The 22,939-nt window shown below is 41.8% G+C and overlaps 2 protein-coding genes across 4 annotated transcripts; one reads left to right on the forward strand and one right to left on the reverse strand.

Moving 5' to 3' along the window:
• Positions 1-202: 202 nt before the first annotated feature.
• LOC135508200 (basal body-orientation factor 1-like) lies at positions 203-10,676 on the forward strand. Of its 2 annotated transcripts, none has more exons than XM_064928233.1 (11): positions 203-375; positions 516-768; positions 872-937; positions 5,041-5,184; positions 5,288-5,368; positions 5,573-5,643; positions 7,963-8,107; positions 8,726-9,219; positions 9,329-9,433; positions 10,246-10,314; positions 10,396-10,676. In XM_064928233.1, the coding sequence occupies exons 1-11, from the start codon at positions 335-337 to the stop codon at positions 10,493-10,495; spliced, it is 1,569 nt and encodes a 522-aa protein (XP_064784305.1). In that variant the 5' UTR covers positions 203-334; the 3' UTR covers positions 10,496-10,676. The 2 variants fall into 2 exon arrangements, with proteins under 2 accessions (XP_064784305.1, XP_064784306.1); XM_064928234.1 differs by having other exon boundaries at positions 10,249-10,314.
• A 5-nt stretch (positions 10,677-10,681) lies between these two features.
• aldh6a1 (aldehyde dehydrogenase 6 family, member A1) lies at positions 10,682-22,933 on the reverse strand. Of its 2 annotated transcripts, none has more exons than XM_064928231.1 (12): positions 22,775-22,933; positions 22,043-22,087; positions 21,827-21,901; positions 19,480-19,641; positions 16,374-16,452; positions 15,823-16,125; positions 15,496-15,617; positions 14,576-14,765; positions 13,920-14,101; positions 13,629-13,808; positions 11,642-11,740; positions 10,682-11,354 (listed from the first exon to the last, which is right to left on the reverse strand). In XM_064928231.1, the coding sequence occupies exons 1-12, from the start codon at positions 22,811-22,813 to the stop codon at positions 11,250-11,252; spliced, it is 1,581 nt and encodes a 526-aa protein (XP_064784303.1). In that variant the 5' UTR covers positions 22,814-22,933; the 3' UTR covers positions 10,682-11,249. The 2 variants fall into 2 exon arrangements, with proteins under 2 accessions (XP_064784303.1, XP_064784304.1); XM_064928232.1 differs by having other exon boundaries at positions 22,043-22,084; positions 22,775-22,930.
• Between the last annotated feature and the right edge of the window lie 6 nt (positions 22,934-22,939).

A 22,939-nucleotide genomic window follows, 5' to 3' on the forward strand; every position in this document is an offset into this window, starting at 1 on the left:
TTTTCTTCCCGAGTTCCCAGTTGTCTTGAACGCACTGAATTCGGATATGTTTTAGTGTGATGACATACTCAGTCAAATTTAGCTAGAATAGTTGTGTATACTGTGCACATATGACATTACTTGTTTTTTGTTGTTGCATATAACATTACAGACCTGTTACAGGTGATTTTGACGTAGGCTGTGAGCATGTCCACACACAGCCAGTGCCATACGACAGCGTTTCTATGGTAACAATTGTAAACACGATTTCCCCAGTGCCTTGAAGTGAAGCTAACCTAGCTAGCCTATTCGTATCCCATTCATTCTTAACAGTTAAATTGTAGTATTCGAAACAATGCCCAAGAAGAAAGGAAAAAATGGAAAGAAAAGTAAAGGGTAAGATATATTTTTTTCTTTGCGTCGTTATCGCTTGAATTGGCTAACGTTAGCCATGTTAGCTACCTGTAGCTCGTTTTACGCACTGTTTGTGAAGCTATCTAATTTACTACAATTCTTTGTCCAAATTGTATGTCTAGAAAAGGAAAAAAAGAAGGCAAACATGAGTCAAAAGCCGATAAAGAGTCTGACATTGAGAAGGCAAAGGCCAATGCTGCTCTTTGGGAAGCCAGGCTGGATGTCACTGAACACTCGCGCGTGGAGTACCGTGAAGCTTCCCGCAGGTTGGCACGAGCCAATGAAGAGCTCACTAACCAGCAGTATCGTGCAGAGAAGGACACAGTTGACATAATTGCCTTCTTGAAGAGGAAAGATACTGAGAAAGAAGAAAAGGTTAACTTTTATCCCCAGATATTTATAATATCCATAATGTATTGTCTTTGGGGGGTTTACTAGCATTGTATCGTTGTATTATTTATTTATTTATTTTTTACAGATTACAAGGCTAGAGGGACAACTTAAAAGTAAAAAAAAACAAGCCCTTGAAGAAAATGAACACCTGGTAAGTATTTGGTCTTTGTAAAGGAACAAACTTGGGTAACCTTCCAAGTAAAGTCTTCCATAATTTCAAAGAACAGGGAGTGACTAGGCAGTTTACAAAAACAGGTCAGAAATGGACCAGGAACATTAGCATGTTTTACTAAACATGCTGACATCCCTGCCCAGCATTGTAGTCTATCTAAATCATATTCATTGTCCTGCAAGCCTCAAGGGTATACATTGTTTGTCTGATGTCATGTACAGCATCTAAAAAAAGGTGCTGTATTGTGTCTGAACAACAGTGTTGTTTTTAATCAGGCAGTCCATATGCTAAGTTATAGAAAAAAGAAAACAAACTAAGAAACAAACCCCTACATTTCCAGCCATATGGTCTAAAATTATGGTATATGGTAATGCCATGCAGCTACAGAAAAAGCGTAATTAAAATGTACATGGTCTCGAACATACAAACTAGTTTTGATATACTGTAGCCTAAGTTATCTATCCCTCATGTGTCATATGGATTGTTTGTGGTGGTGTGCAACTTTATTTACGTGTTAATTTTGACAGTTGATCTCTACAGACAAAAATACATCGCATTGATTGAGTAGCTTAGTGGTTAGAGCGTTGGACTAGTAACCGGAAGGTTGCAAGTTCAAATCCCCAAGCTGACAAGGTACAAATCTGTCGTTCTGCCCCTGAACAGGCAGTTAAACCCACTGTTCCTAGGCTGTCATTGAAAATAAGAATTTGTTCTTTACTGACTTGCCTGGTTAAATAAAGGTAAAAAATACAAATACAATCTGTTGCAATGGTTTAACAACAAGGAAATGTGCTGTTTTGGCGAACAGCTGTTTTCCATCTCCATTTCTTACTTCACTGTGGTAAAAATAGGACCCAATAAGCTTTTGAGAAATAAAAGAATCTTGGTCTGGACCAACTAAAAAAATCCCTATTTTGCATGGTACTGTCACATATGCCTATGTAGTACTAATTCTGGATATAAATATTGTTGTGGTTGAGCTAAAGACGTGATGTCAAGACATGCCCCTCAACTCCCTTTGCTCATTGTGAAGTGATAAAATGGTTCATCTTGAAAATTGACTTAGCTAATGGAAACCATTGCATTAAAAGCACTCAAAGAACGTGAGCGCAGTGGCTTTTGTCTCAAAGTAGTCTGACATGTGAGTCTGAATGTTGGAACAAGTCAGCCAACCAACCAAACAACTACACTGAGTGTACAATACATTAAGGACACCTGCTATTTCCATGACAAAGACTGACCAGGTGATTCCAGGTGAAATCTATGATCCCTTAATGATGTCACTTTTTAAATCCACTTTAATCAGTGTAGGTGAATGGGGAAGACAGCTTAAAGAAGGATTTTTAAGCCTTGAGACAATTGAAACATGGACTGTGTATGTGTGCCATTCGTAGGGTGATTTAAGTGCCTTTGAACTGGGTTTTGTAGGAGGTGCCAGGCACAACAGTTTGTGTCAAGGATTGCAATGCTGCTGGGTTTTTCATGCTCATCAGTTCCCCATTTGTATCAAGAGTAGTCCACCACCCAAAGGACATCCTGACAACTTGTCGCAACTGTGGGAAGGAAGCATTGGAGTCAACATGGACCAGCATCCATGTGGAATGGTTTTAACACCTTGTAGAGTCCATGCCCTGATGAATTGAGGCTGTTCTGAGGGCAAAAGGGGGGATGCAACGTCAATATTAGGAAGGTGTTCTTAATGTTTTGTACACTCAGTGTATATCATCAAGAGTTTCACTGGATCAGTGCCATATTTTCATTGCGATTTAAACACTGCATTAGAAAAAGAAAATAGAGATGCATCCATAAGCAAAACTTAAGCACAAATCTGGCCATTTGATGATGGAATGGGAGCTTTCTAAAGAAAGCTATTGATCATTTAATTAATCCCTGTCGTAATTTTATAGAATGACATTTATAGAGTTATCTAAAGAATATCAATTAGGCATAACAATATAATCAAATGGTTGGTAACCTATAATTGTGTCATTATATACATGATTGTGGGTACATGTTTTGCTTGCCTTCAATAACTTGTGTACTTAGCAGCAGTTACATAGCAGCACAGCATAGCAGGAAACTCTGATTTCAGCCTCTCTGACTGATCTGTTCCTGAAGTTGGGTTGGGTTGTAAAGGCCATACTTCATTTGAACTTTTTGATTTTCTTCCCAACTATTATAAGTGGTTGTTTTCCTCCTATTCCTGGAAGCTATGGTCATTTTTTTTCAGATAATCTGAATCGATTCTATTTCTGAAATGGCAACTGCCATGTCACATACAAATATGAAGTGGATACACACTTAGATGGTGTACATTCTCAAAATGTTCATTGTATATGTAGCTAACAATATTGGTGTATACACTATTTACACCTGCTGTATAGAGTTACATTATTTTCTATGTCTCCAAAATCCAAGACATGGAACTACAGTTGAAGTTGGAAGTTTACACACACTTGGGTTGGAGTTATTAAAACTCGTTTTTCAACCACTCCACTAATTTCTTGTTAACAAACTATAGTTTGTTATCTACTTTGTGCATGACACAAGTAATTTTTCCAACAATTGTTTACAGACAGATTATTTCACTTATAATTCACTGTATCACAATTCCAGGGGGTCAGAAGTTTACATACACTGAGTTGAATGTGCCTTTAAACAGCTTGGAAAATTCCCGAAAATGATGTCATGGCTTTAGAAGCTTCTAATAATCTAATTGACATCATTTGAGTCAATCGGAGGTGTACCTGTGGATGTATTTCAAGGCCTACCTTCAAACTCAGTGCCTCTTTGCTTGACATTACAGCAAAATCAAAATAAATCAGCCAAGACCTCAGAAAAAGAATTGTAGACCTTCACAAGTCTGGTTCATCCTTGGGAGCAATTTCCAAACGCCTGAAGGTACCACATTCATCTGTACAAACAATAGTACGCAAGTATAAACACCATGAGACCAAGCAGCCATCATACCGGTCATGAAGGAGACGCATTCTGTCTCCTAGAGATGAACGTACTTTGGTGCGAAAAGTGCAAATCAATCCCAGAACAACAGCAAATGTAGACCTCCACAAGTCTGGTTCATTCAAGATGCTGGAGGAAACAGGTACAAAAGTATCTATATCCACAGTAAAACGAGTCTTATATCAACATAACCTGAAAGGCCGTTCAGCAAGGAAGAAGCCACTGCTTCAAAACCGCCATAAAAAAGCCAGACTGGTTTGCAACTGCACACGGGGACAAAGATCATACTTTTTGGAGAAATGTCCTTTGGTCTGATGAAACAAAAATAGAACTGTTTGGCCATAGTAACCATCATTATGTTTGGCGGAAAAAGGGGGAGGCTTGCAAGCCAAAGAACACTATCCCAACCGTGAAGCACGGGGGTGACAGCATCATGTTGTGGGGGTGCTTTGCTGCAGGAGGGGCTGGTGCACTTCCCAAAATAGATTGCATCATGAGGTAGGAACGTTTTGTGGATATATTGAAGTAACATCTCAGTCAGGAAGTTAAAGCTTGGTCGCAAATGGGTCTTCCAAATGAACAATGACCCCAAGCATACTTCCAAAGTTGTGTCAAAGTTGGTTAAGGACAACAAAGTCAAGGTATTGGAGTGGCCATCACAAAGCCCTGACCTTAATCCTATAGAAAATGTGTGGCCAGAACTGAAATATCATGTGCGAGCAAGGAGGCCTACAAACCTGACTCAGTTACACCAGCTCTGTTATGGAGGAATGGGCCAAAATTCAGCCAATTTATTGTGGGAAGCTTGATGAAGGCTACCCAAAACATTTGTCCCAAGTTAAACAGTTTAAAGGCAATGCTACCAAATACTAATTGAGTGTATGTAAACTTCTGACCCACTGGGAATGTGATGAAGGAAATAAAAGCTGAAATAAATAATTCTCTCTACTATTATTCTGACATTTCACATTCTTAAATTAAAGTGGTGATCCTAACTGACCTAAGAAAGGGAAGTTTTACGAGGATTAAATGTCAGGAATTGTGAAAATCGGAGTTTAACTGTATTTGGCCAAGGTGTATGTAAACTTCCAACTTCAACTGTAAATTATTGGTTGTTGCAGGTTGCAGAATACACTCTTAAAATCAATGAGCTGGAGGAGAAGTTTGAGAAGAGATCCAATGAGTTCAGGATGATCCAGGGTGAACTGAAGACTATCAAGGAGTTTCGGAAAAAGAAAGCCCAGATGGAGCAGGAGCTCAATAGTGTGAGAACAACATGGACAGAAATCATGCTTGACACCCTGAAGTACCACTCTTGATTGTGTAGTTCACAGTTCTGTCAATGATCATCAACTCTCTACTTTCTAGATTAAAGAAAGCATGTACATTGCAGACAGAGAGCACAAGGAAAGCCTAGCTAGAATGGAGCACAAATTCTTCAGTGAAAAGGTATGATGATAGTTTCAAATTGACACATTATTTTGTACATGCACTTACAGTTCCAAGGAGGTGTAAAATAAACTTGGGGAAAACTAGGATTGCGCTAATCAAAAAGTATTGGATTAAATGGGTAAAGATGTTCAGGTGTAAAAGGCCTAACTGATCAATAGAGAGGCGGGAGAGAAACAGTGAGTACTGTGTGTTCCCTTGCAGGTTCGCCTAGAGAAAGAGGCCGAGCAGAGGATCGCCCAGCTGGCTGAGAGGGCCCACAATGAAGCCATTGTGTGAGTGTCTCCGCTGACCAATTACATGCTAATTTTATTCTTCAAACTGCACCTTCAGGTCAAGGAAAAAAAGAGGCAAAATACATAATTTGTGAGGGAAAACAAGATTATTATCTTGACCACACCAGTTTGTCTTATAATAATAATATAATATATCCCATTTAGCAGACGCTTTTGTCCAAAGCGACTTACAAGTCGGCTGGGGCCACTACTTTTACATATGGGTGGCCCCAGCGGGAATCGAACCCACGACACTTGGCGTTGCAAGCGCCATGCTCTACCGACTGAGCCACACAGGACCCTGTCTTCTTCAAGATAGTAGTGTATATCACCTAAGCCAATGATGACATCCCCAGCAGATCCAGAATGCCTTGCAGGAAGGGGGTTCTGGTTTGGAGCAGAGTGTGGGGAAGACCTATGTGCTATATAAACTCAGCAAAAAAAGAAACGTCCCTTTTTCAGGATCCTGTCTTTCAAAGATAATCATTGTAAAGGGTTTAACCACTGTTTCCCATGCTTGTTCAATGAACCATAAACAATTAATGAACATGCACCTGTGGAATGGTCGTTAAGACACTAACAGCTTACAGGCGGTAGGCAGTTAAGGTCACAGTTATGAAAGCTTAGGACACTAAAGAGGCCTTTCTACTGACTCTGAAAAACACCAAAAGAAAGATGCTCTGCTCGTCTGCGTGAACTTGCCTTAGGCATGCTACAATGAGGCATGAGGACTGCAATAAATTGCAATGTCCGTACTGTGAGACGCCTAAGACCGTGCTAGACAGAACGGACCGCTGATCGTCCTCACAGTGACACACCACGTGTAAAAACACCTGCACAGGATCGGTACATCCGAACATCACACATGCGGGACAGGTACAGGATGGCAACAACAACTGCCTGAGTTACACCAGCAACGCACAATCCCTCCATCAGTGCTCAGGCTGTCCGCAATAGGCTGAGAGAGGCTGGACTGAGGGCTTGTAGGCCTGTTATAAGGCAGGTCCTCACCAGACATCACCGGCAACAACGTTTCCCATGGGAACAAACCCACCATCGCTGGACCAGACAGGACTGGCAAAAAGTGCTCTTCACTGACGAGTCGCGGTTTTATCTCACCAGGGGTGATGGTCGGATTCGGGTTTATCGTCGAAGGAATGAGCATTACACCGAGGCCTGTACTCTGGAGCAGGATCGATTTGGAGGTGGAGGGTCTGTCATGGTCTGGGAAGGTGTGTCACAGCATCATCAGACTGAGCTTGTTGTCATTGCAGGCAATCTCAGGGAAGACACCCTCCTCGCTCATGTGGTACACTTCCTGCAGGCTCATCCTGACATGACCCTCCAACATGACAATGCCACTAGCCATACCGCTCGTTCTGTGCATGATTTCCTGCAAGACAGGAATGTCAGTGTTCTGCTATGGCCAGCAAAGAGCCCGGATCTCAATCCCATTGAGCACGTCTGGGACCTGTTGGATCGGAGGGTGAGGGCTAGGGCCATTCCCCCCAGAAATGCCCAGGAACTTGCAGGTCCCTTGGTGGAAGAGTGGGTTAAATCGCACAGCAAGAACTGGCAAATCTGGTGCAGTCCATGAGGAGGAGATGCACTGCAGTACTTAATACAGCTGGTGGCCACACCAGATACTGACTGTTACTTTTGATTTGACCCCCCCTTTGTTCAGGGACACATTATTCCATTTATGTTAGTCACATGTCTGTGGAACTTGTCCAGTTTATGTCTCAGTTGTTATGTTCATACAAATATTTGCACATGTTAAGTATGCTGAAAATAAATGCAGTTGACAGTGAGAGGACATTTCTTTTTTTTGCTGAGTTTAGTTCTAAAGCCATATGAGGACAGACTAGGGATATACTTTGAATTCTGTGTTCTTTTATGGTCTATAAACTCTCTTCAACATTGACACTGAATGTGGCATTTATCATCGATTACTTGCCAATTGTAGACTTAAATCCTTGGCCATGTATAAAGTTGAAATGCACGTAACCTGTGTTTTCAGACAAAGCTGACATTGACCCAGTTTGTCTCAATTTGGTGACTAAGAGAGAGTGACTCAAAGGAAAATTAAAACCAGATCCTTCCCAGCATTATAAGCTTGGAATTTAACGTCACTTATAATTTTCTCTCGTCTACTACATCACCAGACCGCTCCCTATCCCGCCACCAAACCCAATGCACCACCTTTATGTTGTCGAAGTTACTTTAGACTGACAGATAACAGAGGTGGAAGTGCCAGTTATACCTCAGTTTGGTACCTAACATGAAAAACTGTGCATTCCTTGTTTCCTAAACTAACAGTCAGTTGGATGATGCGTCACGCTCAGTATTCAAGGAGAACGTTCGTCTCAGCGAGGCACTCAGCTGCCATATGAAGGAGGTAGATGACCTGAGGAAGATGACTGTGTCATTGGCTGAGGAAAACACCTCCCTGGCACTGCATAAGGTACACTGGTACCATGGCACGTCAAACAGAGCAGTGGGCATTTTCATGTACTGGCAGCGCCTGGACAAAACCAATAAATTGTATTTATTTATGTGGCAGATCTCCTGTGGACATACAGTATTTTAGATGGTATTTCCCCTGTTTTATTTGTTTTTGGTGACCCCGTGTTTGTTTTGCTTGCGGCCCCTCTTTCCTCTCACCTCTACAGTACGAGTCAGTATCTCGTGGTTGGTAGGTGTGGTGAGTTTCCACTGGCTTCTGGGTTCCAAGTCATTGGCTTCCCCCCAAAGCATTTTTTGCACTTTTTCTCTAAGGCAAATAAATACAGTATACCATAATCTCATCCCTGACTATGTCGATAAAGCAAGGATACTATGAAGTCACCCCAGCTCAGTATTTCTTCCAATCATTCTTCCATTCGGCAATCATTCTTTCAGTCTCAATCCTTCTTCCATTTGATAGTTAAGCCCCGCAAAACATGATCCATTTATCAACATGCCATTTAATGTCTTTAATGAATTACGTTACTTTGGAGAATGCCTTATGTATATTTTCATTAAAATCTCAACCCTATTTTAAGACTAACCCCTCAATCCTTCCTATATTTTCCACCCCTAGGAGACCAGTGAGCTGATGATGAAGGAGAATGTGTCCCAGGTAAGGGCCCAGAATGAGGAGATAGCAGAGCTTAGGGGGAAGGTGGGGACCTTGGAGCAGGCCCTGGGGCTCATGGTGGGGGAGTTTGAGAGAGACAAGGAGGAGACGCAGAACCGAGCCCTGGTCAGCACCCAGGCCGGCCAGGTGGAGCTGGATAAGCTGCAGAAGGTGCTGGCCATGAGGGAGAAGGAGATGGGGCGAGTGAAGCGGCTGGCACGCAGCATCGTGGAGCAGCGCACAGAGCTGGAGTGCTTCTTTCAGGAGGCTTTGGGCCAGGTGAAGCAAGAGATCCAGGCCAGCCGGTTGCAGTACAGACAGGAAGCCCTGGAGGCCTACCGCAGGAGGATGAGTGAGGCTCGGTCAGGCAAGAAGGAGTACCCCCGCATCCGCACCTTCCACAAAACCCCTCACAGCAGCAACAGTGTCTATACCGACCTGGAAGAGGCAGAGAAGTGGTAAGGCCTGCATGCGGTCTTTACCACCACTTACCATACATTTCCTCATTGCTATGGTAGAAACTGTTCCTACTTGGAAATCTATTTTTCCACTACACTTGTGTTTCAGGAATAATCTCCAGAGCAACAAGGTTGACATCTCTGAACTCACATGGGAGCAGAAGGAGAAAGTGCTTAGACTACTGTTTGCCAAAATGAACGGACAGAAAGCAAGGTAACAGCTAGCTACTACATTGTGTGGGTCCTGTGTTGTCTGCCAGCAGACATGCTCATTGTTAGCATCCCTATTATCTCATTTCTATTTCTACTGCGTTCTGTTTAGAATGATACCATCAAATTGGAATCATTAAACATGAAAACGAAACCCCTAGCGCAATAAAGTGTTGAGAAGAAAACACAGTGACACCATCAGAAGCATGAGCTGTGCTGCAGTCTGGGAGAGGGCCTTTATTTGTGACTCCTTTTTAATGTCTTAAACAGCTCTTTTCTCAGCAAAAGAGGATACCATAAAACATCAGTTAGGTTTAAACCAATTTTCTTTTCCGTCCAGCGGCTTAAAAAGAATGAAGAAAGAGTCTGGGCACAATAGTAAAAATAGGGCCGGCCACAGAGTCGTGTGCTTGAAAACAAACATCTGGCCACGCAGATTTGCCTTCAGGCTCTTGGCCCCACTTCATGCGCACAAGGGGTTTATTTCGTTTTTGAACGCCTGTGGTCAGGGGACCGCCGGCAACATGATTTTCAAGTTGAGGACAGGGGATCTGAATGTATAAGGGGGTATTGTAGGGCAGAGATGTACATTCATGGCAATGTCAATATTATTCTGGATTCTAGTCTTGCAAACATACATCATTTGGCAACGTAGGATGAATTTACAGCAACCCAGTAGAGTATGAATCATGACCTGATGTAACCCTTACAAGGCCTTTCTGCAGTCAACAGCTAGAGAGAACAGGTGCCACAGTATGGTAAAACATGCCTTTTTTAAATGTACAGCATTTCAATGCAACTCTGCAACTTATTTAGCAGGAAACTGAGTCAACCTTTGGCGTTGTCTGCGTCCCCAGAGAGGAACCAGAACAACATTGATCCCGGGTAAGACACAAAAAGATTCCTGATTGGGATTTATCAGAACTTGTTGATTTTTTTTTTGTTACATAATGACATGTCTTGCAGAATTACAGAGGAGACATCCCATGTGACCTTCATCACCCAGGCGCCTGTGTCCAACCTGCCCTCGAACCCCAGCGCCCTGCCGGATATCCAGACCACATGACCTATCCGTGCAGTGTTAGTCGGTCTGAGAAATGTGCTGGTCTATATGAAGTGTCTCCAGAATTATATGGATGGTAATGTGAAAAATGTGTCTATGGTATTTTCTCATTGTCATGAATTGAAAGCTTACTTGAACTTAGATAGACAGGGTGCAAACAGGAGACAGAGACAGATGGACGATAAAGGGTTCAATTTAAACTGATGGCTTTTTATTCAAATGCAACCTGTTCAGGTCTAAATTAAATACATGAATAACTGCACCACAGCAAGTGTGCATAAAACGCATCTCAAACATTCAGATGCACTGAATGATGTATGATTAATAGTGGCGTCACATTTGGCAGCTACATTCATCATTCATCAACATCATAATGCTGGTGAGGCAGTATATTTTGAACACAGATGTTGCATACAAAGATAATATATGTGAGTACTTTACACTGTTTTAACTGCTCCACAGTTGCATTGTTTCCAAAATCGTAACATAGATACACAGACACATAATTAGTAGAAACATTCATATAGCAAAGGAACTGTCATTCAATGATGAAGCCAAACTATTGATCCACAGTGAGTGAATGAATCTTGAGATATCATTGAAAAAATATATCACATCTTGGGTACAAATTCTACATTAAGGCTTGTAAAATGACTATGGGTAATTATCAACTCATGGCGATAGGACAGCACAGTAGTTTTAAAATGTTGCTTCACAAAAGACATGGGGAAGTGGGAATGTTCTTTCTCCAGACCCTTTAGCGTCCCATGGTTGGCATGGAAACTGCAGGGGTTTTCACGGTTGAGTCTTCGGCCTTCCATTGTGAAGTAACAGTTTTGATCTGTGTGTAAAACTGGATGCCCTTTAGAAAGCAGAGAAGACATCTATAATAGGATGCTCTGTAACTATGGCATCATGACCATATTACATAACATGAAATGAAGCTGAAAATCTGGACTCAAGACAATTGGCTTTGATCAGCCATCACTAGTTAAGAGGACTGAGTGTTTTACATCGTAAAACTCACTGTGTAGAGGCCCCAACCTTCATGTGGACTTTACCCAGCAGTACAACCCCTTATTAGGACCAGTCATACTAACTACAGTATGTCTTCAAACACCTTGTTACCTTATGTCAACTGATACTCACTTGTTTGCCGTAGAAGTTGGTGTCTCCTCTGAAGGAGCCTCTTGAGCCAGTGAAGGAGAACATGGGCAGAGGAACAGGGATGGGAACATTCACCCCAATCTACAAAACACAAACTTCCATTACCGCATTGGAAACAAATAGCCCTTCAGAGCAACTGAATGAGTAACTCTGGGAGAAGAAGGTGTACTAAATGCTAGTTCGAAGAACAAACAATGCATGAAAAATGAGTCACAACAAACCGAAAACCATTGCTTGTGTTCACAGTGTTGAAAGCATTGCATGCAAGAGGGACAGGAGAACTAAACAAAACATTTTGTTTTTGAGGCCACTTTTGTTTGTTTTTAAGTCCACTGGAAACTCATGGTTGGTTGAGAATGTTTGAAAATGCAGGAGTAATTTTGGACACGGGAGTCAAGCCCTTTGGCTGAGGGATGGAAAAAACAGCAAACACAGGGCATAGCGGAGGCACGCAGACAAGGTAAAGTATTCACACCCTCTTGACTTTATCCAGATTTTGTTGTGTTACAGCCTGAATTTAAAATGGAATAAACTGAGATATGTGTTACTGGCCTACACACGATACCCAATAATGTCAAAGAAGAAAGAAACCACTCAGGGATTTCACCATGAGGCCAATGGTGACTTTAAAACAGTTACAACAGTTAAGAGTTTAATGGCTGTGATAGGAGAAAACCTAGGATAGATCAACAACAAAGTAGTTACTCCACAATACTAACCTAAATGACAGAGTGAAAAGAAGGAAGCCTGTACAGAACAAAATATTCCAAAACATGCTGTTTACAATGAGGCACTAGAGTAATACTGCAAAAGAAATGCGGCAAAGAAATTTACTTTATAAGTCATCATTGTAAATAAGAATTAGTTCTTTAACTGATTTGCCAAGTTTAAAAAAAGGTTAAATAAAAAATAGAATAAATGTATGTCCTGAATACAAAACGTTATGTTTGGGGCAAATCCAACAAATCACTGAATACCACTCTTCCTATTTTCAAGCATGGTGGCTGCATCATGTTATGGGTATGCTTGTCATCGGCAAGGACTAGGGAGTTTTTTTAGGACACAAATAAATGGAACAGAGCAAAGCACAAGCAAAAACCTAGAGGAAAACCTGGTTCAGTCTGCTTTCCAACAGACACTGGGAGACAAATGCACCTTTCAGCAGGACAATAACCTAAGACACAAGGTCAAATACACACTGGAGTTGCTTACTAAGATGACATTGAATGTTACAGTTTTGACCTAAATTGGCTTGAAAATCTATGGCAAGACTTGAAAATGGCTGTCTATCAATGATCAACCAACTTGACAGAGCTTGAAGAATTTTTAAATAATGTGCAATCCAGGTGTGCAAAGCTCTTAGAGACTTACCCAGAATTGCTGCCAAAGGTGATTCAAGTATTGACTCGGGGGTGTAAATACTTATGTAAATGAGATATTTCTGTATTTTATTTAATACATTTGCAAACATTTCTAAAAACATGTTTTCACATTGTCATTAAGGGGTATTGTTTGTAAACAGGTGAATTTTAAAAACATTTTGAATTCCGGCTGTAACAACAAAATTTGGAATAAGTCAATGGGTATGAAAACTTTCTGAAGGCATTGTAAGCCTGAAACATTTAACAGGTCCAAATGAATCCCTTTTGCAGTTAATTTAAGATTTCCCCTACTGTAATCTTACTAGGAAAATGTATTTCTATGTCCCCCTGTTTTGATTTTAAAAAAGGCACATATTTGCTATTTGAAGTCCACATGGGTGGTGAAGGGAAGAGGGGGGCAGAAGTGTTCAGTTTAGAGCAGAAGCAAATAAGGCTATACTTGCCATGGAAAATAATGGTTGTTGAGTGCATGTTTTAGAATAAAGGTGCAATGTCCTCCTTGTTTAAGGTATAGACACGGTAGAGGGTATGAATGCCTCCATTCTCCCAGGAAATAGGGACACACACATTGGTCCACAGACACTCACCTGGCCTACATCCACCTCGTGAGTGTATTTGCGTGCTGTGGCTCCGTTGGTGGTAAAGATAGCTGTACCATTGCCATAAGGGTTATTGTTAACAAGGCTGATGGCGTCATCCAAGGATTCAGCCTCCAGTACAACCAGGACAGGCCCAAAGATCTCCTCAGTATAGCACTTCATCTGGGGCTAGGAGACAAAAAGGAAATGACATAATTTCAGGATATGGTCAGAAAATAAGATCAGCATACTTTTGGGCAGTACAACGAGAATATTTGTCACCTGCATGAACACACTTACTGTGACATTGCAAATGATGGTGGGCCCCACAAAGTTGCCATTCTCATAGCCCTGGACTTTGACATTCCTGCCGTCGAGCAGCAGCTGAGCTCCCTCGTCCACCCCACTCTGAATCAGGCTGTTGACCCTTTCCTTGGCCTGAGGGGAGATCAGGGGCCCAACGTCCACACCTGCCTGGTCCCCTGAGAGGGTTCCCGAAAAACAACCTGCATTGAGAATTCTCCCTCACAGCCACACATGTACACACAAATACCCCTTCACCCGCAGACACATACAAATCAAAAGCCCAGCCATGGCGAGGGGCCCCCAAAGCCACTCCCTCTAAAATGGCTGTTTAGGTGTTTCCTGTGCAACCACACAAATTAGAGTGTTTATGACTGCAAATAAGGGGAATCATTCATTCTTCTCCTCCCCATCAACTTCCCTTCTCAAAGACTTGATGCTCTGAGCTACTCTTAAGCTTCGGCCGTAAATGTTGCCGCAAATTTGCAGCATGAGTGACTCAACAAGCCCTCTCTTCCAGTTGAGCCCCATCTGAAGTTATGGTAGAGCGAGAGGTGTGGTTAAGGCTCGTGGGTGGCCTCAAGAGAGTGAGCAGAGGGCTCCTTAGGAATGGATAGGGCGGGAGGTGCGGGCCGGGTGAGAGGTTGGGATACCTGCATTAACTCGCAGAGCTTTTGCACGATCCACCAGTTCAGGCAGCCAGCTGCGGGCCTCGCCCACCAGGATGGCCGTGGAGAGGGCCATGCAGCGCTGCCCTGCTGCCCCGAAAGCTGCACCCACCAGCTGGTTCAGAGTGGTCTCCTTATTTGCGTCGGGCATCACCACACCATGGTTCTTTGCTCCCTACAGCAGAGCATAAGGGTGGGAATCGTTTAGCCTTCTGTCCCTTGATCCGAATACCCATAGTCTGAATACCAGGGAAAAGGGATCCAATTCCCATTACGTCTCGATCAAACCGACAACTTCATTGCGTTTTGGTACACCAAAGTACATTCATTTCCAATGGAATGCTGCATTGCAGAGGCAGTTGCAGTGAGTTCTGTGTGGTGCATACATTGGATATATCAAATTGTATGCATAGACTTGACAGAAATAGTAGCAAAAGGTGAATGTTTTTTGTTGCACACATATCCAGTTTAAATGATTACATAATGGAAAAAGTTTGACTGCAAAATGTATTATGCAGCATTGATGCAACAACGCTGTCGGTCTGATCGAGGCTTTACACCATGCCTTCAATGTGGTTGCATGCAAATTAGATCAGAGTCTTGAAAGTTTATCCTCTTAAAGAACTTTAGTGACCAAACAATAAAAGTACAATATTGTAAGTACTTTATATTACGTCAATGCACTTCATTTGTAGATCATTATTGTGGGTATGTGCCAAATAAAATAAATTACAAATTTCCACTCAATATTTTCCACAAAGTGTCTGGGCTCTCTGGATCTGAATCCCTGTTTCATCTGTACAGCTAATCAGCCAATGGAGAAAAGAGAAACAAAGAGGATAACGTTCAACAATAGTTTTTAAGCCAACACCGCCACCCTCTGTTCATTAATAGCACAAACTCACCATGTTGGACTGTACTCTCTTGCCATTTTTAGATCCCCTCTCATAGATGTACTCTCCGGCTTGGTTAGAGCCCACAAAGCTGATAGCCTTGATGGCCGGATGATCACAGATGAAGTTGACAGCTGGGAAAGAGTGGGGCAGGGATTCATTTTGCATAGAGCACTGACAGGCCATCCATAATCTCTCCATTATCTCATCACACTGTAAATGAATGTGAATCATAGCATAGAGACACAATGATAATTCAATGATTCACATCACAGCACCAATGTCTCCAGATATAGCTTAGAGATCAGCAGGTGATGGGACATTTAGCTTTTATCTTACCGTCGTGCTGGCCATGGATGATGTTCAGGGTCCCGTCTGGCATCCCAGCATCCTGCAGCATCTTGGCCAACAGCATGGTGCAGGCTGGCACCCGCTCTGAGGGCTTCAGCAGGTAGGTGTTGCCACACACCATGCCCATGGGGAACATCCACAGAGGGATCATGGCGGGGAAGTTGAAGGGGGCGATGCCGGCACACACCCCGATGGGCAGGCGGTAGGTGTAGGTGTCCATGTCTTTTGTGATGGAGGGCAGAGTCTCCCCCAGCATCAGGGAGGTGATGCTGCATGTGTGCTCCACCACCTCTGGAGAGGAGACAGTAGGTGTCATTCAGGTACAGAGAACACCGGGTCAGTCACAGAATGTGTGTGACAATCCCTCATATGGAGACTGAGTCACATAAGTGACAGACCAAATGGCTTTTTATACTAGTGACCTAGACGCTGAAATAATGCTCTGATTAACCATTTTCTTGGCTGCAACAAGTACAGAGGCTAATAAAACATCTCTCTAAATATTGCCCTTTGGAAAAGCCAGTGTACGTGAGACTTACGCAATCCTCTGAACACATCCCCCTCTGCATCTGCCAGGGTCTTGCCCTGCTCCAGAGTAATGCTCCTGGCAAGCTCTTTCTGGAACACAAGACACACACACACACCATGAGCCAACACACACTTCAATTCAGTTCAATTTAAATTGAGTAAATCAAGCTAAGCAACAGCTGCTGTAAATAAATAGTATTTTGTATTTATTTGCATTTGTATTTATTATGGATCCCCATCCCCTACTCTTCCTGTGGTCCAGCAAAATGAAGGCAGTTATACAATTTTAAAAACATTACAATACATTCATAAAAGATTTCACAATACACTACGTGTGTGGCCTCAGTCCCCTACTCCACTACCACATATCAACAACACAAAATCCATGTGAATGTATATGTGTATATGTATGTATGTTATTGTGTGTGTGTATGCATGTGTCTGCGCCTATGTTTGTGTTGCTTAACAGTCCTCACTGTTAAATAAAGTGTAGTTTTATCTGTTATTTAAATCTGACAGACTTTTCCTATAGTCTGTTCTGGACTTGAGGACTGTGAAGAGACCTTTGGTGACATGTCTTGTGGGGTATGCATGGGTGTCTGAGCTGTGTGCTAGTAATTTAAAACAGACAGCTCTGTGCTTTCAACATGTCAATACCTGTCACAAATACAAGTAGTGATGAAGTCAATCTCTCCTCCACTTTGAGCCAGGAGAGATTGACATGAACATTATTAATGTTTGCTCTCTGTGTACATCCAAGGGCCAGCCGTGCTGCCTTGTTTTGTGCCAATTGCAATTTTGTGGGACTACTGTTCTACACTACTGTTCACAGGAAGAGCAGCACTTTATTATGGACGGACTTCTCCCCATCTTAGCTACTTTTTTGTTGTTGTTCTTTTCACCCCTTTTTGTCCCCAATTGGTAGTTACATTCTTGTCCCATCGCTGGACCCGGGAGAGGCCATGCATCCTCCGAAACACAACCCTGCCAATCCAAATTGCTTCTTGACACACTACTTAACACGAAGCCAGCCACGCCAATGTTTTAGAGAAAACACTGTACAGCTGGCAACTGAAGTAAGCGTGCATGCGCCCGGCCATCACAGGGAGTCAATGGAGCGTGATGGGACAAGGACATCCAAGCCGGCCAAACCTTCCCCGAACGATGCTGGGCCAATTGTGCGCCGCCTCATGGGTCTCCCGGGCGCGGCAAGCTGTGACACAGCCCGGGATCGAACCCGGATCTGTACTGACGCCTCTAGCACCACTGCGCCACTCGGGAGGCCCCGTATCAATATGTTTTGACTACTTTTGACAACTTGCTCAATTTCCACATGATTTATTACAATAATTAGTTGATGTTTAGGGTTTAGTGAATGATTTGCTCAATTTCCACATGATTTAGTTAAGGTTTAGGGTTTAGTGAATGATCTGTCCCAAATATAATGCTTTTAGTTTTTGAAATATTTAGGACTAACTTATTCCTTGCCACCCATTCTGAAACGAACTGCAGCTCTTTGTGCAGTGTTGCAGTCATTTCAGTCGCTGTAGTAGATGACGTGTATAGTGTTGAGTCATCCTTATATATAGATATGTCACTGGCTTTACTTAAAGATTTTTTTAAAGTTAAGGGCCGAGACAGCTGCCCTGGGGAATTCCTGATTCTACCTGGATTATGTTGGAGAAGCTTCCATTAAAGAACACCCTCTGTGTTCTGTTAGACAGGTAACTCTTTATCCACAATATAGCAGTGGGTGTAAAGCCATAACACACAAGTTTTTCCAGCAGCAGACTATGGTCAATAATGTCAAAAGCCACACTGAAGTCTAACAAAACAGGCCCCAAACTTTTTATTATCAATTTCTCTCAGCCTATCATCAGTCATTTGTGTAAGTGCTGTGCTTGTTGAATGTCCTTCCCTATAAGTATGCTGAAAGTCTGTTGTCAATTTGTTTACTGTAAAATAGCATTGTATCTGGTCAAACACAATTTTTTCCTAAACTTTACTTAGGGTTGTTAACCGACTGATTGGGTAGCGGAATGACTTTCGCTTCCCTCCAGACCTGAGGGCACACACTTTCTATCAGGCTTAAATTGAAGATATGGCAAATAGGAGTGGCAATATCGTACACTATTATCCTCAGTAATTTTCCATCCAAGTTGTCAGACCCTGGTGGCTTGTCATTGTTGATAGACAACAATCATTTTTTTCACCTCTTCCATTAAACATTACATTACGGAATTCAAAATTACAATGCCTTTCTTTCATAATTTGGTCAGATATACTTGGATGTGTAGTGTCAGCGTTTGTTGCTAGCATGTCATCCCTAAGTTTGCTAATCTTGCCAATTTAAAAAAAATATTAAAGTAGTTGGCAATATCAGTTGGTTATGTGATGAATGAGTCATCTGATTCAATGAATGATGGAGTTGAGTTTGCCTTTATTTCCCAAAATGTCATTTAAGGTGCTCCAAAGCTTTTTACTATCATTGTTTATGTAATTTATCTTTGTTTCATAGTGTAGGTTTTTCTTATTTTTATTCAGTTTTGTCACATAATTGCTCAATTTGCGCAGCCAGACTTATTTGCCATTCATTTTGCCTCTTCTCTCTCAACCATACAATTTCTCAATTCCTCATCAATCCATGGGGATTTAACAGTTTTTACAGTCATTTTCTTAATTAATGGGTGCATGCTTCATGCTTATTAGTAACTGCGATAAGCAATTTCATAAATGTATCACGTTCAACGTCTGTTTGCTCCTCATTACACACCACAGACCAACAAATATTATTTACAACATAGGAATAGTATGGAGGCATTGTGGTGTTTCTTCTTTCTTATCACCTAAGGAACTAGTATCTATCATGCCTAAAAGTGTGCCATTGAGAGTAGGGTTCATATTAATCAAATCCATGCTGAATTTGTATGGTACAAAATATTAAAATGACATGGCATACAGAGGAGGTCTTTGAACCCCAAAACATGACAGAAAAAAAATGTGCAACCAAAAGTGCATGATGTTAAACGTGCAACGGAGAATTATGAGATTTGACCTTTGCTTCTAGCGGTATTGTACCATATGTACAACAAATTACTGTCCCTGCTACAGACTTACAATGTTGTCCTTGATAAGCTGCTGATAGCGCAGAAAGATCTGTTGGCGTGCCAAGATGGAGGTTTCAGACCAGGAGTGGTAGGACTGTGAGCAGGAGTCCACAGCAGCCAGCAGCTCTTCCTGTGTAGCCTTGGGGACGCGGGCTATCACCTCATTGGTGGCCTGTAACAGTTAGAGGGAAGAACACATTAGTGGGTGAACTGTAACCTGATTATAAAAAAAACATATTTGATTGGTATGAGGTGTGCTCAGATAACTTCAACACATTATGATCTGACACACACTGACAAAACCATCAGATCGGGCCATTTCATCAAAAATATTGCAATGTCTTTGACTCTTGAGAGAGCATTAATCTCATTCTAAATCCCGATGATATGAGTAAACTGAAAGCAAAGGAAGGCCGAAGGAGCAAAGTGCCAGCTAACTGACCTTTGAACTTTCATGCAAAAGCATTCTTGAGAATTATAACAACTTGAGATAGATCTCAAGAAAACAGCACACCAATTTATTGCACACCTACAGTACCAGTCAAAAGTTGACACACCTACTCATTCAAGGGTTTTTCTTTATTTTTACTATTTTCTACATTGTAGAATAACACATCATCATGGAATCATGTAGTAATCAAGAAAGTGTTTTATTTGAGACTTCAAAGTAGCCACACGTTGCCTTGATGACAGCTTTGCAGACGCTTGACATTCTCTCAACCAGCTTCATGTGGTAGTCACCTGGAATGCATTTCAGTTAACAGGTGTGCCTTGTTAAAAGTTAATTTGAGCAATTTCTTTCCTTCTTAATGTGTTTGAGCCAATCAGTTGTATTGTGACAAGGTAGGGTTGGTATACAGAAGATAGCCCTATTTGGTAAAAGACCAAGTCCACATTATGGCAAGAACAGCTCAAATAAGCAAAGTGAAATGACAGTCCATCATTACTTTAAGACATGAAGGTCAGTCAATCCGGATAATTTCAAGAATTTTTAAAGTTTCTTCAAGTGCAGTCGCAAAACCCAACAAAGCGCTATGATGAAACTGGCTCTCAGTACAGGAAAGGAAGACCCAAAGTTACCTCTGCTGCAGAGGATAAGTTCATTAGAGTTAACTGCACCTCAGATTGCAGCCCAAATAAATAATTCACAGAGTTGAAGTAACAGACACATCTCAACATCAACTATTAAGAGACTGCATGAATCAGGCATTCATGGTCGAATTGCTGCAAAGAAACCACTACTAAAGGACACCAATAATAAGAAGAGACTTGCTTGGGCCAAGAAACACGAGCAATGGACATTAGACCGTTGGAAATTTGTCCTTTGGTCTGATGAGTTCAAATGTGAGATTTTTGGTTCCAACCGCTGTGTCTTTGTGAGATGCAGAGTAGGTGAATGGATGATCTCCGCATGTGTGGTTCCCACCATGAAGCATGGAGGAGGAGGTATGATGGTGTGGGGGTGCTTTGCTGGTGACACTGTCTGTGATTGAATTAAAATTCAAGGCACACTTAACCAGCATGGCTCCTACAGCATTCTGCAGCGATACGCCATCCCATCTGTTTTGCGCTTAGTGGGACTATCATTTGTTTTTCAACAGGACAATGACCCAACACACCTCCAGGCTGTGTAATGGCTATCTGACCAAGAAGGAGAGTGATGGAGTGCTGCATTAGATGACCTGGGCTCCACAATCACCCAACCTCAACCCAATTGAGATGGTTTGGGATGAGTTGGACTGCAGAGTGAAGGAAAAGCAGCCAACAAGTGTTCAGCATGTGTGAACGTCTTCAAGACTGTTGGAAAAGCCTTCCTCGTGAAGCTGGTTGAGAAAATGCCAAGAGTGTGCAAACCTGTCATCAAGACAAAGGGTGGCTACTTTGAAGAATATAAAATATAACATATTTTTTGATTTGTTTAACACTTTCTTGGTTACTACATGATTCCATATGTGTTATTTCATAGTTTTGATGTCTTCACTATTTTCTACAATGTAGATATAGTAAAATAGTAAAAATAAAGAAAGACCCTTGAAGGTGTGTCCAAACTTTTGACTGGTACTGTATATGTATACTCCTAAAAGTCTCATAAAAGTCTAGCTCTTTTTCTTTTACATAATAGTAATGGACCTATAACCTTGGCATTGCTGAAAACGTGCACAATTTTGTGCAGAAACTGGATAAACTGGTCAAAACTCAGGTAACTGATTAACCAGCTAAGTTGACCTTAATGTAGCAGTGCATGCCCATCCAATGTGTTTGTGCATTATTCTGTGCATTAACTAATAAAATACAATGGGTAACACAATTTAATTTAGGTAAACTATATTTGAGCTCTTTAAGGCCTAGTTACTTACCGGATTGTGAATATCTAACCATTCTGAAGTCTTGGATTCAACGAACTTCCCATTAATAAACAACTTTGTGGTGGGCTGCGGGGAGACAATTTTTAACATGTTCAATTTCCATCAGAAATACAGATCTGTGTGACAGTTAATCCTCTAGTGGTAATCTGTTTGTAGTAATATACAGCCACCATAATTAAACTCTATTATTAAACTGTTCTTACTAACCACTGAGGAGGAGTAACACATGTGCCTGACCTGAAGAGGTACCTGCTGAGAGGAAGCAAGTGGTTAGCTGTAAAGAATAATTAATCCACGAGTTCATGCATTTATTGTGAATAGTATCATATCAAATGTCAGCTATATAGCATTAGAATCAAAGGCCTACTACCTACTTCCAGGCCTTCTGTTAGGACGGAAGATTAATGTACAACTATGGCAATCCCAAATATCATTGAAGTGCAACTGGGCCATGAAGTTGTACCTGGGGATCAATTTTACAGTGATTGTTGGAGGGATTAATAATAGCCCAAAATGTATCAATTAAACAATGTAGCTGGAGAGCACACATAGGAGTCATAGAGCTGCACAAAGCTTGACAGGCAGCTGCATATGATAAGCACATACTTTTTCCCCATACAAAGAGCAGGGGTCTAAGGAGGAATTGTTCCTTAAATTTAGTGACCCGGAGAATAGTTGAGAACAAGACAAGAGCCAAGCCATTTGGCATCTATCACTTTGTAAACAATGTGAAACATTTTGAACATGGGAGGTTGGTGGCACTTTAATTGGGTAGGTCGTGGTTGTGGTAAAGGCTGGAACAGTATCAAATACATCAAACACACGGTTTCCATTGGCCATTATTATGAGCTGTCCTCCCCTCAGCAGCCTCCTGTGCTTTCGAAAGCTGTTAGTGTCTTCATTAACTCTTGGGTAAAGCATTATAATATGAGTTCTTACCCCTTTCTTCAACAGTGACCTCATTACAGTCGTTGCCATGATGAAAATGTGTTTATTGCTTGATTTATCCCAAAATAATGTCCCAAACCCTCTTGCAGGACCGTGGCCAGGAGACGCACTTCAAACCTACTCCCTCACCTACATGGATTTTAAAAAAGGAAGGGT

This window comes from Oncorhynchus masou, chromosome 21, assembly GCF_036934945.1.
Source record: "Oncorhynchus masou masou isolate Uvic2021 chromosome 21, UVic_Omas_1.1, whole genome shotgun sequence".
In the NCBI taxonomy this organism is placed as follows: Eukaryota; Metazoa; Chordata; class Actinopteri; order Salmoniformes; family Salmonidae; genus Oncorhynchus; species Oncorhynchus masou.

What these genes read in the sequence shown, in the direction of transcription:
- LOC135508200 (XM_064928233.1), top strand. Translation starts at nt 335, where the DNA reads ATGCCCAAGAAGAAAGGAAAAAATGGAAAGAAAAGTAAAGG. An exon ending in GCCCACAATGAAGCCATTGT is followed by an intron (nt 5,644 to 7,962) that starts GTGAGTGTCTCC and finishes CTAAACTAACAG; the next exon opens with TCAGTTGGATGATGCGTCAC. An exon ending in CTGGAAGAGGCAGAGAAGTG is followed by an intron (nt 9,220 to 9,328) that starts GTAAGGCCTGCA and finishes CTTGTGTTTCAG; the next exon opens with GAATAATCTCCAGAGCAACA.
- aldh6a1 (XM_064928231.1), bottom strand. Translation starts at nt 22,813, where the DNA reads ATGGCAACGACTGTAATGAGGTCACTGTTGAAGAAAGGG. An exon ending in GGTCACTGTTGAAGAAAGGG is followed by an intron (nt 22,088 to 22,774) that starts GTAAGAACTCAT and finishes GCTTCCTCTCAG; the next exon opens with CAGGTACCTCTTCAGGTCAG. An exon ending in CATCCATGGCCAGCACGACG is followed by an intron (nt 15,618 to 15,822) that starts GTAAGATAAAAG and finishes ACTCTTTCCCAG; the next exon opens with CTGTCAACTTCATCTGTGAT.